General features: G+C 37.7%; 2 protein-coding genes across 4 annotated transcripts; both read left to right on the top strand.

Annotated features, from left to right (window-relative positions):
• Positions 1-5: 5 nt before the first annotated feature.
• On the top strand, positions 6-12147 carry LOC111337835 (tRNA (guanine-N(7)-)-methyltransferase non-catalytic subunit wdr4). Of its 3 annotated transcripts, XM_022944213.2 has the most exons (12): positions 23-121; positions 2773-2845; positions 2953-3141; positions 3415-3501; positions 3633-3702; positions 5900-6012; positions 6493-6553; positions 7478-7576; positions 8346-8425; positions 8548-8731; positions 10028-10094; positions 11232-12147. In XM_022944213.2, exons 2-12 carry the CDS (start codon positions 2778-2780, stop codon positions 11441-11443), a joined length of 1230 nt encoding a protein of 409 aa, XP_022799948.1. In that variant the 5' UTR covers positions 23-121; positions 2773-2777; the 3' UTR covers positions 11444-12147. The 3 variants fall into 3 exon arrangements, with proteins under 3 accessions (XP_022799942.1, XP_022799948.1, XP_088608393.1); XM_022944207.2 differs by lacking the exon at positions 2773-2845 and having other exon boundaries at positions 6-121; XM_088752267.1 differs by lacking the exons at positions 23-121; positions 2773-2845; positions 2953-3141; positions 3415-3501; positions 3633-3702 and adding an exon at positions 3710-4628.
• LOC111337852 (uncharacterized) lies at positions 4627-5875 on the top strand. Its single transcript, XM_022944224.2, has one exon. The coding sequence runs from the start codon at positions 4896-4898 to the stop codon at positions 5628-5630; it is 735 nt and encodes a 244-aa protein (XP_022799959.1). The 5' UTR covers positions 4627-4895; the 3' UTR covers positions 5631-5875.
• Positions 12148-18413: the final 6266 nt, after the last annotated feature.

Raw genomic sequence — 18413 nt, 5'->3', positions numbered from 1 at the left:
TGTATGAGTACTGTATTGTCTCGAAAGATTTTGGAATCAACATGGCGGATCTCGTATGGAGTTTTGGTGGTAATTTTCTCGCCGTTGTTTGCAGTGCTGGGGCTAAAGTTCTGGATGTAAGGTGAGATACAACGAAAATATCGATGAAAAGACGCAATAGAGAAAACAATTTGATATGAGGTGCATCGTTCGGAATTCAAAACTACCTTGATGCATATGGTCGTGTCGCAACTTTTGAACTCTCGTGTTTTTAGTAAAAACACGAGAGCTCAAAAGCTTTGAATTAGGGGCCCCCTTTTGAGTCACTGAGTCATGCAGGAATCATCAGCTGTTTTACGGTGCGTTTAAGGTGGCTGGTACCAGTTTTCATCTTTTTGATGGTTTGTAACTTTGAAAGAATGGGCCATTCCATTTAAAATCCGCACTCCCCCTATTGAAGGCTTTCCTGTAACACCCCTCAAGAAAAGAAATTTTTTAACCCTCTTCAGAATTGCCTGAAATTACCCCCTTCAGAATTTTATGTAGCTATCAAGCAATCCAACTGAACCCCCTTCAGAAACTATTCGTGAGAATTTCTGTCAAGGGTACTTTATGGCGACCCCTCTCAGAAATATGGTTCAACCCCCCTAAGAAAAAATGTAGCATTGACCCCCCCTCACCCTAAGAAATCCCAGGCCTTCAATAGGGGGGGGTGCAGATATTAAATGGAATGGCCCAATACAACAAAAAGACTGACCAAGGCCAGTTGAACACTTTTACAGGGTTGAATTATATAATGATTGGTTATTCAAAAATAGGTGTCACTTCGTCAGTAGCAGTTTCCATGGAAACGCTATCATAGGCTTATTCAGATGCATTTTTTAGCTTGTGGCTTAAATAATTCCAAAACTAACCTGGTGACCCCGTGTTTTTTTTCAGTGATTGCATTTGGCACTTGTAAAGGAAAATGCACAAAGATTTTAAAAAAATTCTACGGAGCGGAATTTCAGAAAATCTAGAAGAAAGGCAATTTTCACACCTCGCAAATTTCCTTCCACAGAATTTTCTAGGGCGAAGACTCGTCAGAATCCAATTTTTATTTAAGAATACTTTTTTACATGTTAAATACATACCAAAACTATAAAAACCCTGTTGGCCGTATAGACACTTTAAGGCCCTCCAAGCGATTCATTTCTTCTTTTAGCTTTTCTTTAATGGCGATCGGCGCCTTACTTGTTGGGAGTTGAACTGGTGGTACATTTGGGTCAATTTCTAGGTGAAAGTCACCTGCCAACGTGCGCAGTGCCGTGATGTAAGCATCGAGAGATTCATTTGGCTCCTGGTCCCTTTTGTTAAATTGATATCTCTCATATATTTCGTTTGTCTCTCCAATGCAATAATACTGTAGTTTTTGGAGAACAACATCATTGTCCTTCTTATCAACTTTGTTTGCGAATTCTAAGCCTTCATACACATCTAGAGCATCTGAGCCAATACAGGGTAGCAGTGTGGCAGTCCTCAGCAATTTGTTTGCAGTAGGGTTTTCAGGATCTTTTAGACGTGCAGCAATTTCATAGTTATTCCAGGCAGGGTAAAATTTCTTCCAGTTTGTCACCAAATCCCCTGCAAGCTCCAATTTTGAGGGCAATGGGATGTTTATTGGGATTTGTACCAGATTTGGTTGTGCGACGGCTTCTTATGCTTGCACAGAAGCGCCGTTACCCTCGGCCATACTTAGTATTTTGAAGTTGGTTAGATTTCTTCAGCTGGGATTTCCTTCCGAAGATACAAGACAATTCCACTTGCCATTGTCTTTCGCTATTCTTTGTGAAGAAGTTGTCGGGTGGCTATTGCGGAATACAGTAGAGACCAGAGACTATCCTCTAGACAGGTCGCAGATCAACCGGGATTGAGTTGTTCGACCACGTGTGTGCAAGTAAATTTCTCTCAAGAATGCTTTCCAGCACACTGAGTGGTAATTCCTCGGTGACAACGGATGTAGCAACCAGGATCCCACTCCTGACACCATGTAATGTGTTCGCTAAGACAGACATTGAAGCACCAGAGTCTCCAAACACAACATTTAATCTTTTAAGCCAAGTGCACATCAAGTGAAGAGTCAAATACATCCGGGAACTCAGACATAAGCTAAACTGTATAACTCAGACATAAGCTAAACTGTATAAATTAACTTAATATACATAAATTAACATTGTTACAGGTTTACAGTCAAGTCGCCTGAAAGTCATCTCACCCAAAGTCATGTCACCTGGAACGGGAGTCATGTCGTCTGAAATTTTAGTTGATAATTAATCCTGGCTGGGGCTTTTAGTTGATAATAATCCTGGCTGGGGCTTGACGTTGTGTCCTTAAGCAAGACGCTTCACTCACATTGCTTCGTCTTCTCGGATAGGACGTAAAGCCGGAGGTCCCGTCTCCTGCACCTATCAATAAGTTAATTTCGGCAAGGGACGTTAAAGAACCCACATCACGAGATTACTGTGATGTGGTCTGGCCTGTTTACTGGGAAGGGGGGGAGGGGGCATCTGTAAAAATTTCTCCTTTATTAATTATAAACTGCTGCCGGCAGTCTGGAAAAGTCCCCCACACAGTGTTGTAAAGCGCATTAGAGCATTTACATGGAAATGCGCTATAGAAATTGATCTATATTATTATTATATTATTATTATTATTATAATTTTAGTGATAAATAATGTTAGTGATAAATATGTCACAACTCTTTAGGATATTTAGATTCTGCAAGTCTGACCTTTTGAGTACTTTTTATTTTAGGCAATATGACTAAAATTTTAGGCAACATGACTCAAGTTTCAGGTGACTTGACTTTAAGCGAGATGAATTTTGGGTGAGTTGACAAGTTACTATTGATTATTGCCATATTTTGGTGAAATAACTCTAAAAGTACACGTTGCTTGGAAACTAATTATAATTGCTGTTTCTCCTTTTTTGTAGAGATGGAACCTGCAAGTTTTCTCATGCTGTTAATTGTGAACCACAGTCAGCTTTACCAGATGATGCCAGCACATTGGGACATGGAGTACTTAGTTGTTTTTCAAAGTCAGGGGGGTTATTTGCCCTTTGTACTCCACACAAAGAATTATTCATTTGGCAGACAAATGACTGGAAACTGCTAAACAAGAGGTACTGCTAACCCATTACACCCTGACATTAGTAGGTATATTCACTGATGTTTCTTCCATTTTGGGGAGGAATCCTTAATGTTATAAAGATGCTCACCTACCGGTAATTACTGCTTAACATCAAGATAATGTAGTTTTTAACAAAAACACATTCAAATTCAGACACTTGGAAGTTGGAAAAGAGGCACAGGACACTACTAAATCAAACACTTAAGACAAACCATGATTTGGCTTTGAGGAGCCTTAGATATTTTTTCGGCATTTACTATTTCAGAGAGGTCATTAGAAGATCAACAGTTATATTATTCACAAATAAGGAGGACAGCATTATAGTCAGCAACAAAGGAGGAGATGTCTACAGGTCTGTCAAATTGAAAGTAATTTTTATAATTTTTATAATTGAAAGCGTACCATGAAAATTTACATTACAAGGTGATAATTGAAGTCTACAAGGTGACTTATTAATGGCTAATTATTTCAATTTCTTTCCAGGTTTTTTGTGCATGATATTGTTAAAGAAAAAGAACTACTGTTGGGACATGTTTCCATGATTTTAGACATGGTAAGGTGACCAAGATCTATAATTTAGAACTGAAGCAAAATTCCTGGGAGAGTTTATGAATATAAAATCATTTTTTCTTTTGCATAAAAAAAGAGAGGTGGGATTGGTCTTGTTATAAGTGCAGTCCCCACAAGGAATACTTTAAATAAGTATGTTGGTGTTGTTACTAAGTAATGTAATGTCAGTGAAAAATGAATGGAAAAAGAGAGAAAGACGAGAAAAAAAGTGGGCTTTAAACCTGTGTATTTAGCTGTGAAGTCTGTTTTGCTAACTGTTCTTACTAAGAACTTGGATCCAGTACATTTAGATACTACTTTTTATATTAATAGAATTTCTCCCACTATAGAGAATATTTCTTTGAATTGGGATATAGTTAGAGATGTTTTAAAGTCTATTAATCCAAACAAAGCAGTTGGCCCTGATAATATTTTTCCTAAAGATCTTAAATTGGCACAAGACTCTGCTATTCAGGGTCTGCGAGAGGTGTTCAAAAAAAGCATGGATTGTTGTAAGTTCCCCCAACAATGGAAGGAGTCATAAGTCACACCTGTTTTAAGAAAGGGAACAGTTTGGATCCTAACAATTACTGACCTATATCCTTGCTTAGTACACCAGGAAAGCTTCTTGAGAAAGTAGTATGTAATTCATATGATGATCATATGATATCCAGTGGCATTCTTACAAATAGACAATGGGGATTTAGGAAGGGCTATTCAACGGAGAGCCTTCTCCTTCATCTCACTGAGTCCTGGGGGAGTGCCCTGGATAGAGGCCATAAGGTTGGAGTCTTATTCATTGATTTCCACAAAGCTTTTGATTGTGTCGACCACAGTATTCTTACAGAGAAACTCAAGGCTGTTGGCTTGGCAGGTGATATGTGGAAATGGATCAATGACTATCTCTCCAACCGTGTGCAAGGGACTAGTGTAAGTGGGTCTAGATCTGATAGAATCCCCATTAGAGCTGGGGTCCCTCAGGGATCCTTACTGGGACCAAGACTGTTTGCATCTTATGTTAATGGCCTCCCTGAATCTATTACCAGTGGAGAAGTCTATATGTATGCTGACGACACCACAATATATGTAGTAGGGAATACTGTTGATGACATAACAGTGTTACAGGCTGTTCTGGACCAGGTTAATTCTTGGTGTCTTAGTAACCGACTGATTCTACATTAAGGTAAATCCGGGGCAATGGTCTTAAGTACCACCCCCTTCATAGGTCCTTTGAAACAGCTGAAGTGGGGTGCGGACACCATTCAGTATGTGTCCTCCACCAATTGCCTTGGGGTTACAATTGACGATAAACTCTCTTGGTCTCAGCATATTGCATTGGCTAGATCTGCATTTGATGCCAAAGTCAAGATGTTGAGACGTATAAATTTCCTATCTACATCTATCTTGGAGACTTTTTACTATAGAATAGTTATTCCAAGTGTTCTATATGGAATTGGGATTTGGGGGTCTGGACCCAAGCTTAAAGATCTAGAAATGATTCACATCAGGGCTGCTAGGCTGATTCATAAGTTACCAAATAGTTTTAAGGATAGTGATGTACTTTCTAAGGTTGGCTGGATGCCTTTAGAGTATTTTTATAAGCTCCGTATCTTAACTATTACATATAATGCTTATTATAATTTAGGGTTGTGGGAAATTAATTGTTTGGTGACCAAGAACTCTAACAGCTATAACCTAAGTAAATCCCTGAATGTTGTACTAAATAGGCCCAAAACCGAACTGGGTCGTAGGTCCTTTGCTCATAGATCTGCCGTAGCATGGAATGCACTACCAGATAATCTTAAAGATTCTCCAAATTTATTTATTTTTAAATATAACTTAAAACAATCCAAGCAAACTGTCATGAATATTAATTTTGAAAAGGGAGGTAATGTTATACAAAACATGAAACCAAATTTTCACTATTACTAAAATTTTATGGTTTACTTGATTTATTGAACTTATCAATTGTATCATATTGGTATTTTATATAATTATAGACTAATTAGTTTAGGCAGGTCCACATCAGCTGTAAAGTTGCATAAATTTTTAACCTGCATTATCAAATAAAGTTGTGTATGTATGTATGTATGTATGTATGTATGCAATGCGTCATCTTTTATTCTTTTTAGAATCTGCTTGTTTTTCTTTTCTATAATTAAGTTTATGTTATTGTTACCAATTTTTTTTTATATCTCAAGGTTCTTACTGGAGACGACAAGTTTTTAATTACATCAGATAGAGATGAGAAGATACGAGTCAGTTGTTTCCCAAACTCTTATAACATCCATACATTTTGTCTTGGACATTTAGAGTAAGTTTGGTAATCACCTCTAAATAATGTACATGCAGACGACAAGTCATGCATAGAATTGATGAGACCTGGCCACCCCAAAGTTTTAATACATTCTATAGTCAATTTATAGTTAATTTTAATTTATACTTCTGAACTGAGTGGGCATGCAAAGCAACATTCCATTCAAGGCAGGTTTGGGGGCATGCTCCTGTGGAAAAATTTGAAATTTGAAACTTTCTCTGCGATATAATTTCTAGAATTCTGGGACATGTTTGAGTACCTTTTCTTGCTCAGAAATTGATCTTAGAATCAGGTCAAAAATACTTATTTCCTATCTTTGATCACAATTCATAAAGTAGCCAGTGCAAAATGGCCTGACAACAGGTGGGTTTCTTCTGCCTTCCAGCTACTAATGACAACCCTGGAAAACATGGAAAATATTTATCTCAGAATTGAATGACCTGACTGATCATAAGTTTAATTTCATTGTCCTTTCAGTTTTGTCAGCTGTTTAGCCTTGTTATCAGGAAGTCAAAACATTCTTGTGTCAGGTGGAGGGGTAGGAGCTCATTTTGTTTAATTTTGTTGAACAAAGTTCAAACTTTAAGTCCCTTTTCACCCCCAGAGGTTTATATATATTTCGATTCTTTGCGTTATCAGGATTAATCTCCAAAAAATTTGTTTTGATTGATTAAATATTTCCCGATATATGCCGCCTCAAAGTTCTTCCTTTGGCCACACCCTTTTGATTTGGCCGGGCTAAGTAAATACTGGTGACTAAAAGTCCCTCATGATGTCACAGCAAGAATGTCTTTTGATCGATGTGCCTACATTCACTTGAATATACCTTTGGATGAATCTGGTGTATTTGAGCAACCAGCGACCACGTAATGAGTCGGCATTTCACATCATTTTACAGCAATAGACATGTTCTTATACAAGAAGTTAACATTTGTTCTTGCTGTGATGTCACTCGGCCCAGTAATTTTCTCCCAGCCAAGTCAAAAGGGCGTGGCCAAAAGAGTAACTTTGAGGTGGCATATCTCGGGAAATATTTAATCAATCGCAAAAATTTTTTTGGAGATTAATCCTGATAACGCAAAGAATAGAAATATATATAAACCTCTGAGGGGGAATAGGGACTTTAAGATTAGTAATTCCCAAGGCTATTTGCTCAAATCTTAACTAATATTAGATCTCTTTTCATAGTGAAGGTGGAGTGTTGAAAGAAACTGATAGCAGCTCATCAAGAAATTGTAGACATTTGTTAATAATTGACCTGCAGCCTTTGTTGAGTCAATTTCTTTTTAAGAAATTTCTTCTTTCATTTTATCACAAGTTTATAGTCACAACAGTTACTGAACTATTCATTATTACTTAATGTGAAATAGTACTTTTCTAATGCCCAAACTTATTACTCATTCAGGATGGAACTTGCTTTCATTTTATTTTTACATATATGTTCTTAATTTTTTTATGCTAGGATGGGACTGTAACATTCTGGAATCCTGATTCAGGCAAAGAGATAACTTCCAAAAAGCTAGAATATTCAACAAAAGATGTCAAAGAGGAAAACCAAGAGGTACCGTAGTTTCCCTGCAGTGTAACCCTAAGTCCTTTTTCAATGATTTTGGGGTAACATGATTGTGCAACAACAAATAGGATAATTTCATGGTAATAATTCAGGGCTCGACACTAACTTTTGAACTTACTAGCCAATTGGCTAGTGACATCTTAGATTTTATGACAATTTCAGTTTATTTACTAGCCAAACTGGCTAGTGGAAATCGAAAACCAATAGTCAAAAATGAATTTCTTCTAGTCTGTGGCTAGTGGGCTACCGTTAGTGTCAAGCCCTGATAATTGCAACATCTACTTATAGTGTTTTACAATAGAATAAATATATAGAATAAAATAAATGGGATTTAACAATGGACACTCCACAAGTGGTGCATTAAAATTTAGAATGTTGATTTTTGTGGAGGAAGGAAAACTGGAAGACCCGAGAAGAAGCTTTGCAGCAAGGACGAGAACTAACAACAAACTCAACCCACAAGTGGCACCAGATCTTGTGTCAAAGAACAAAAATTGGTGTTAAAAACAAAAATACTGGTCAGTAACATTCTAAAAGGAGTTATAGAGACAGAGGATGGTAGAGGGATGGTTTTGGTCAAAGTTCTCCATTTTTTCCAATAGATCAAATTCCAATTTAATCTGGTATTGCTTTTGTGAGGTGCTTCCTCTCAATTTCACTTGTTTTACCTTTATATTTAATTATTTATTCATTTAGTTATTAATTTTGAGGTCCTTTTTTTCATTAACTGACCAGTTTTGCTCACTGCTATCTACAGGAAGACCAGCTCTGTTGTCCCATTGTTTCATCCTTAACTTGCTGTTGCAGAAATTCAGTGGTGTGTGCTATTATAGAAAGGTATTACTTGATTCAATTTCTCTCAAAAATATTCGATTCAACCGGGAGAAAAATTAACATCATTATGGTGATTAGGTAAACGATCAGTTACAAAGTGTATACCTGTTTTCTTTTCCTGGCAGATGTAAAACCATTTATTTATATCATGCAAGTCACAAAGAGGCGAGAACCCTCCCTTCTGTAGAAGCCAGTGTACCCCCCTGGAGTGCAGTATTTGACCCAGAGGGTAGACTTTGGTGTGTACAGCCCTACCCTGAGGAATCTGTGTTGGTTTTTGAACCTTTTGGAGACTTACCAGACTTAATGGTTTGTGATACAGACAATGATGTTAGAGCGCTTTTCAGTTGAATGTCGCAAAACCCAGACAAAAGTTATCACAACGCAAGAAGAAAGGAAAACACCTTTAAGAGCCAATGAGAACTAAAAGTAAAAACCACCAAACCGCCTAAAGCTCGGGAAAACGGGGGTGTCCAAATCGTGATTGGTTTTAGTTTTGCATCTGATTGGTTAAGAAAGTGGCGCAAGTGTTTTGGATCAATTACAGAGCGGGCGACCAAGTCGTGATTGGTTTTAGTGTTGCATCTGATTAGTCGAGAAAGTGGCGCAAGTTTTCTGGACCAATCATAGAGCGAAGTAAGGCAAAACCAAAGCAATCCTGGATTACTTTCGACATTTAATTGAAACATGCTCGAACTGGTTTTTTTCATCTTGACGAAACTTTTTCTAAACATTTCCTTACATCCGTTACAAGAATGGTTTCACGTTATTAGCTAACTGGGAGCCAGAAATCAAACCTCGGACCACCACTAAGCGTGAGAAATTACCATTGGCATCGCTGTAGCAACACTTACTAATCACAAAATTACCATACTCTACCATTAACTTGAAGGAAACCACATGTACACAACATATACCTCTCATTAACCAAGCTCGAGGTTCTTGCCTTAAGTTATAGACCGAGTTTTTCCTCCTTTTCATTAATTAAGCAAGGGAACACTTTTTCGGGATTCTATAATGCGATGAAGCCTCGCGGGATGTTGGGAGAACACGAGGAAAGCTTAGAAATCACAATCCAAAGGCGAGTGATTTATGCGCTTTCCAAATGTTCTCCCAAAATTCCAAGTGACTATATTACGTCCTTGAGCCTGGAAAAATGTGCTTTATCGCTTTTATGACATAACTAGTTACATGCGGGCTCTACAACCTGATTAAGCATCCACTTGGAAACTGAATTGACCAATCAGACGATGCGTACTATGCTTACTATGTTATAATGACCCATAAATTAAAGGGAGGATCCGTAACTTCTAGAAGGGACCGGGAAGACAAGTTAGTAAGACGGATTTTGGAAACGAATTCTAATCACGCGGAACGGCTTCAAATCCTTTTTCGAGTTCTAAAAACCAAATAGGGCCAAATGCACGGGTTCTTTTTATTCATTTGTTTCCCTTTATACGAAAAACAATTTCTTCTTTTATATGAGGCTTCACGTTTACTGTTACTGAAGATTAGAGGTTGTGGATATGTGAGAATAGCCTTTTTTCTACTTCTTTTAAATTTAACGTCTTTACTAATTAAAACATCGTTCGTTTTTCCTCGCAGTTCGTAAAATTGACGTCAGACTTTTCACCGCTTCTGTCATCAGTTAGCGACTGGAACTATTTAAAAGGTAATTCTTACATTGCTGATTGGAAATATGACTTCGGGCCTTGAATACTGCAAAATCAGCGTCACGGGGCCAAAATTAGCCTTATTTTGGCGTTTTTGTATGTAAAAGATTAAATGCCTAACCTACAGTACTGACTATTTTCAACCACTGACACTAGAAAGTTGGTTTAGTAACTTAGAACAGACTCCCCTAAACAGAGGTCAGCAACTACCCGCTCCATACAAACGACTCATTCACGACATAAACATCACAATCGACCGAAAAAGAACGACCTAACTTTACCGATAGATCGAAACAGACCAATCACGACCGACTTACGTCACTTGAGTCTTACAGCCAATAACATCACGGCAAAACCAACCGATCATTTTACACGAACTGGAATAAGAACATTCTACTGACAACAATCATTCACTTGACTCTGATGATGACTTCCGCACAGGTTGTCGAAACGTCAGTCACTACCACCGACAACAGTCCTTCTCAGGACTACACTCACCCGGACGATCAGACTACACCTTCCCATGTTACCCCCGGGTTCAAGCCATTTATTGTAAAAAATAAATTCTGATTCCGTATTATGGACCCCCGAAATCTAGCTTCCCTTCATCTAAGGAAAGTTTTAAGGAAACATTAAGGTGGAGAGAGTGGCAGAGGAACTGAATCTACCAGAATAGTTGGTGTTTTTTTTTGTTTTGTTTTTCATATAAGTGAATAAACTTATTTACCACTCGTTGTTTCTTTCCGGAGATTTCGGCCAAATTCTAACAAAACCCATGTAAGTAATCACAACGGCCTATTCAGAGATCATTGTCAATAGGAAGCCTTAAAAACTTGAAGTAAAAGCGGCCAAAAGCGCGGGAAAACGAGCGAGTACGGGTCACGGGTCATGGGTCGTGCATGCGTCTGATTGGTTAAGAGAGCTAAGCAAGTTTTGAAAACCAATCAGAGAGCGAAGTTGGGGTGAAACAATGCTATCCCGGATCACCTGTAACACAAATGAAATTTTTTACGTCACCGAGAAAGAGGGTTTCTTAACCAATTAAGGTAAGGCTTTACAGGACCTAACTGTCCCCTTGTCCAATCATAGTGTGCGTTATGTGATCTGTCATTGACCGTCCATGTTTGCTCACACAGGTAGTTTAAATCAGGAGCGTAAACTGGATTCTCTGAGAAAGAAAGAGGTCGACAATTTAACGGAATACCTGGCAAGAAAAGAAGAACGAATGGAAAAGAAAAATAACAAGAATAAACTGCAAGACAACGGTCATGCCAAAATGGACGACTCCACCATTGAACCGACCACAGAACGTGAAGCAAAGAGACCAAAACTTGAGGCAGCAAGTTGACTTGGCCAACTTAATACTCTTGTGTATCCCATGAATCAAACAAAACTTACCAATGGCTTGGAGTAATTATCGATTTCATCGAAACTAGCAGCGTACCAGAATTCCAAAGGGTTTTTATTGCCAAAACAATACATGTAGTCTTTCAGAGAAGAGGCTAAGAAATTATGCCGTCAGCTCTGCTACCGGCTGAAATTTCTGGTGGCTCAAAGGTGGTGAACGATTGTAAGTGTGTAACCTCGGAGGTGCCCGTTGTGCTTTACTAAGCGATCCCCTCACAAAATCCGTCCGGCGACCGTCGCTTTATTCATCTTTTTTAATTCTATCTCGGCATTTACATCTTGCCTTTTAAGGCTTTCTTCTGGGAGCCGAAAAATTACTTTTATGAAAAATTTTTAAACAGACAGCGCTCTTCTATTGTTAGTTTTATTTTGGTTGAGCTCACGAGTGCTGAATTTATTTTATAAGTGATTATGCCATTGTTTACCAACTCTAAAAGACTGACCTTTTTCAGTTGCATTTGCGCAGTTTGAGTTTACACCTTCATTTTGATGTTTGGCCTGTTTTTTTTCGATAGTTCAAGGCAATATCTGTCCACACCAGTTAATGATTTTCTAGAACCATTGGAAAAGATTGTTTAAATACAAGTTAATGAATTGTGAATATCTGTTAGAGTAAAGAAGAAAAAAAAAATCGATTTTACTGAGCGTCTTTGGGTTTTGTTTCTGAAAGTAGTTATTTTTTACAGCTCATGTATCCTTATTTGACGCTTCAAAGGTAACTGAAGTTCTTCACGTGGATCGCTTACCATTTCAAGGTCAGAACTGATTAAACAAACTCTTCAATGGAGGCTTAGACATGCCTGCCTGACAGTTTTTGCTTGACTTTTGAAACATTTCATGTAGAAATTTAGAAATTAGCGTCCACGTTTAGCATAAGTGGATGGTTTGATATTGAAAATGTATCTATGTTGACTGTTTTAGATATGCAACACACGTACGGAAAGGGTATGGAAATGCTGAATTTAGCATTCATTAAGGATGTCATTTGGTTTCCTTATAGTCTCGTCTACATTCACGGATCAGCGCAGGTTCCCTTACTTGGCGTTAACTCTTCACAGCCTGATATTAATATTCATGTTCTTTACATTGTTTTCTTTACATTTCAATCCTAGATGGTACTGATAAGGATAATTAGGCTTGGGTTGGATTGGTGATCATTTTACTTATTCTCATGACTTTTATATTTGACGCGAGGATGATACTGTATGGCGGAATTAGAAGTCAGTCTCTCTTAGGGGTGAAAGGTTTTTACTTATTTTACTTATTATTATTATTATTATTATACTTATTATTATTGTTATTATTATTATTATTATTATACTTATTATTATTGTTATTATTATTATTATTATTATACTTATTTTACTTATTCTCGTGACTTTTATATTTAACTCGAGGGTGATACTGTATGGCGGAATTAGAAGTCAGTCTCTCTTAGGGGTGAAAGGTTTTTACTTATTTTACTTATTATTATTATTATTATACTTGTTATTATTATACTTATTATTATTATTATTATTATACTTATTTTACTTATTCTCATGACTTTTATATTTGACTCGAGGGTGATACTGTATGGCGGAATTAGAAGTCAGTCTCTTAGGGGTCAAAGGTTTTTACTTATTTTACTTATTATTATTATTATACTTATTAGTGCAGTAAATGGTTTGAACCCGGGGGTAACATGTGAAGGTGTAGTCTGATCGTCCGGGTGAGTGTAGTCCTGAGAAGGACTGTTGTCGGTGGCAGTGACTGACGTTTCGACAACCTGTGCGGAAGTCATCATCAGAGTCAAGTGAGTGATTGTTGTCAGTAGAATGTTCTTATTCCAGTTCGTGTGAAATGATCGGTTGGTTTTGCCGTGATGTTATTGGCTGTAAGACTCAAGTGACGTAAGACATCGAGTAACGCGCCCTTTCGACTTGCCGACAAACGATACCGCTTTGGTTACGTTACGTTGACGACACATTCACCGCCGTTCGACACGACGAAATTGACGCATTCCACAACCACCTTAACGAACAAAACACTGACATACAGTTTACCAGAGAAGTCGAAGAAAATGGCAAACTTCCTTTTCTAGACTGCCTGGTAAGCCACAACGACAACTCATTACGAACGACAGTTTACAGGAAACCGACACACACCGACAGATTACTAGACGAGTCATCCTACAACCCTACATCACACAAAGCCACAACTATCAGAACTCTAACACGACGCGCACAACTAGTATGTGACTCGACAGACAGCTTATCCGACGAGAACAAATACCTTCACCGTGTTTTTACGAAGAACAACTACAACAACGACTTCATCCGACGAAACACTCACCGACCCACTACCACTACCGAAACAAACGACACCGCAACCCCTACGACTACAGCAACCATACCGTACATAAAAGGTATGTCTGAAAACATCTCGCGCATCTTACTACCCTTCAATATCCGCGTCGCCCACAAACCTATCACCACACTACGTCAGTTACTAACCAACGTTAAAGACAAAGACGAACCGAGGAACAGACAGGGAACGATTTATAAGATCAATTGTTCCGACTGCCAAGCCTCCTACATCGGTGAGACTGGCAGAAACCTCACAACAAGACTGACTGAACACAGACGGGCGACGAGGAAAGGTGATGTCAGCAATCACATTGCTGAACACCATCGACTTACCAACCACAACATTGACTGGGACTCTGCGCAATGCCTAACCTACAGCACTGACTATTTTCAACGACTGACTCTGGAAAGCTGGTTTACTAACTTAGAACAGACTCCCCTAAACAGATGTCAACAACTACCCGCCCCATACAAACGACTCATTCACGACATAAACATCACAAACGACCGAAAAAGAACAACCTAGCTTTACCGACAGACCGAAACAGACCAATCACGAACGACTTACGTCACTTGAGTCTTACAGCCAATAACATCACGGCAAAACCAACCGATCATTTCACACGAACTGGAATAAGAACATTCTACTGACAACAATCACTCACTTGACTCTGATGATGACTTCCGCACAGGTTGTCGAAACGTCAGTCACTGCCACCGACAACAGTCCTTCTCAGGACTACACTCACCCGGACGATCAGACTACACCTTCACATACTTATTATTATTATTATTATTATACTTATTTTACTTATTCTCGTGACTTTTATATTTGACTCGAGGGTGATACTGTATGGCGGAATTAGAAGTCAGTCTCTCTTAGGGGTGAAAGGTTTTTACTTTACTTATTATTATTATTATACTTATTATTATTATTATTATACTTATTTTACTTATTCTCATGACTTTTATATTTGACTCGAGGGTGATACTGTATGGCGGAATTAGAAGTCAGTCTCTTAGGGGTCAAAGATTTTTACTTATTTTACTTATTATTATTATTATACTTATTATTATTATTATTATTATTATACTTATTTTACTTATTCTCGTGACTTTTATATTTGACTCGAGGGTGATACTGTATGGCGGAATTAGAAGTCAGTCTCTCTTAGGGGTGAAAGGTTTTTACTTATTTTACTTATTATTATTATTATTATTATTATTATTATACTTATTATTATTATTATTATACTTATTTTACTTATTCTCGTGACTTTTATATTTAACTCGAGGGTGATACTGTATGGCGGAATTAGAAGTCAGTCTCTCTTAGGAGTGAAAGGTTTTTACTTATTTTACTTATTATTATTATTATACTTATTATTATTATACTTATTATTATTATTATTATTATTATTATTATACTTATTTTACTTATTCTCATGACTTTTATATTTGACTCGAGGGTGATACTGTATGGCGGAATTAGAGGTCAGACTCTCTTAGGGGTGAAAGGTTTTTACTTATTTTACTTATTATTATTATTATTATTATTATTATACTTATTTTACTTATTCTCGTGACTTTTATATTTAACTCGAGGGTGATACTGTATGGCGGAATTAGAAGTCAGTCTCTCTTAGGGGTGAAAGGTTTTTACTTATTTTACTTATTATTATTATACTTTACAAAACGTTAAAAGTTAAACAAAGAGTTTAGCCCTAATGGAATCGCTCTGGGTGTTTAAATTGGGCCTTATTGTTAAGGCCCAATTTAAACACCCAGAGCGATTCCATTAGGGCTAAACTCTTTGTTTAACTTTTAACGTTTTGTAATTTATTCACCGCTTTATTATTATACTTGTTATTATTATTATACTTATTTTCCTTATTCTCGTGACTTTTATATTTGACTCGAGGGTGATACTGTATGGCGGAATTAGAAGTCAGTCTCTCTTAGGGGTGAAAGGTTTTTACTTATTTTACTTATTATTATTATTATTATTATTATTATTATTATACTTATTTTACTTATTCTCGTGACTTTTATATTTAACTCGAGGGTGATACTGTATGGCGGAATTAGAAGTCAGTCTCTGTTAGGAGTGAAAGGTTTTTAAAATCGACATTGACAAAATGACAAATACAAGTAGCATCGTTTATGGACTTACCTCAGGTAATGTTTTTACAGGTGACTGACACCAAAGATTGAATACCGTCGAATAAACCTTACCGCGAGCTGTAGCTGTTACACCCTTTCAGCGCCGGACTGTGATTTCTTACAACCTCGCTAGAGTTAAAGTACTTTTAAACGATCATTAATCACTCTAAAGAGCCCAGTCATGTAATGATTTCTAACTATTACAAAACCTGGCCCTGGTTGTTCGAAGGTTGAATAACGCTATCCACTGTATAAATCTCTATCGGGTGGATAGTGCAGTACCTTTTGCTATTGTTTATCCGCGGGATAGCAATTTATTATTATTGACCCCGGTTGTTTGAAGGTTGAATAGCGCTATCCACTGTATAAATCTCTATCGGGTGGATAGTGCAGTACCTTTTGCTATTGTTTATCCGCGGGATAGCAATTTATTATTATAGACCCCGGTTGTTTGAAGGTTGAATAGCGCTATCCAGTGTATAAATCTCAATCGGGTGGATAGTGCAGTACCTTTTGCTATAGTTTATCCTCTGGATAGCAATTTATTATTATAGACCCCGGTTGTTTGAAGGTTGAATAACGCTATCCACTGTATAAATCTCTATCGGGTGGATAGTGCAGTACCTTTTGCTAATGTTTCTCCGCTGGATAGCAAGTTATCCGTTGGATAGCGTTATCCGCCCTGGACCCTGGAGGGAAAGCCACACGCGGTTGGTTTCTCTAAGTGGAAGACGCCAGTGTTGATATCTTTGATACTTAGTTCTTATTAACCGAGCGGGAGGTCTGTCTGGGAGAATCTTGACCGAGGTCAAGATTCTCCCATACAGACCGACCTAGCTCGGTTAATAAGATGTTTATTATATGGCTGTGTCTTATAGGCCAATTTTTTATATTCTTTGAACCTTTTTTTTTCTTGACCGGGCTAGATCATGCTGGCCCCTGTCTAGATGGGAAAATCTGGACCGCTTTCAATATTGATTTCAGCCAATAAAAATCGTGAATTCGGTAGTTCCCAGTCCTTTTGAGACACAGCCATATAATAATTATTTGAATCACAGGCAGCCCAAGCTCACTACTAGAAAAGCGGACGTGACTCTTACCGTGTTGCGCAACGTTTTATATTTATAAAGGTTTGTATGGGATGTTATCGGTTTGCCTTAAAAGAGAGAAAACAATGTCTTGTTTTGAAATAAAATGGACTTACCTTATTGCCTTGTTGTTTTCTTTGTTGATTCCTAGCGTCTCAGGCCATTTTGAAGCGTTTTCGGCGAGTTTTTTACCAACCTAGCGCTAACTCGCCGAAAACGGTAAGAGTCACGTCTGCTTTTCTAATAGTGAGCTTGGGCTGCCTGTGTTTGAATAGACAGCTTTGGGTGAATTTTTCATCATTCAGAAATCAAATTTTGGTAGGTAAGATAAGTGAAAAGTACATTCTAATCATACATGCGAATTCTTTTTCCTTTTACGCTGACAAGGCTGCCTTTTTACCCAGTGTAAACAAAGGTTCAGTCTGAAGTACAATTGTCCTTTGGATGACAAAAGCAATGCAGTAAATCTTCTTTTCTTTTTTGTTTTCAGCTGCAAATTAGCCCTAACCCTAAGGCGTTCTTGCATCAAGAATGAACAAACAAGCGTTGGTAACTGAATTTACTGAGAAAGTAACAATAAAAAGCGTATAAACGTCCCCTGCACTTCGATTTTTGGAGAGTTTCACATTGCATTCTCTTTCGGCTCGTGCGGTTTTGCACACTTTTAATACCTCACTCGTGCCTCTAAATCTGTTCGACATGATGGCAACATTCCGCCGGAAACTGGGAGATAAACAAAAATCACATAGGCACCTCGTGGCCCATCTCGTGAATGAAGCCTCGGGGTATTTATCAACTAACCCGTAAAAAACATTGGTTTGCCACTGCTGAATTTACTATACAATTGTTATTATTTGCAAGTTTGTTGAAAGCATCGTTGTTGAATTGCCTATTGTTTAAAGTTCACAAATTGTACTTTGGTTTACCCGTGAAACCCTTGCTCGCAGTACATATTACTTTCAGTTTCCAAAGAACAGTCTTGTTCCCTAGAAAACTCGTTTCTTGCATTCATACATTTATCTAGTTCATCTACTGATAGTTTATATAAAAAAGGATGTAACTGTACAAAAATCGTAAATTGGGTATGCAAATAGAGCACTTAAAAAAAAATCGCTGCGCTGCTCCCGACTTTAATCATTTTACGAAAAAAAGGTGAAACCTTTGAGCGGCAGTTAATCACGTCTAAAAATAGGTCATTTCAAGCTATTTCGAAAGTCCACCATAGCTTTCTGATTTGTCGAAACAAGAAATTAGGAAGAAAGAGTAATACGTGTGAGGTGCTGAGTACGCCCCCTCAGATGTTGCTATGACA

Source organism: Stylophora pistillata, chromosome 3 (genome assembly GCF_964205215.1).
Source record: "Stylophora pistillata chromosome 3, jaStyPist1.2, whole genome shotgun sequence".
In the NCBI taxonomy this organism is placed as follows: Eukaryota; Metazoa; Cnidaria; class Anthozoa; order Scleractinia; family Pocilloporidae; genus Stylophora; species Stylophora pistillata.
Note: the sequence above shows the minus strand (reverse complement) of the source record. Positions and strands in the feature narration are given on the sequence as shown.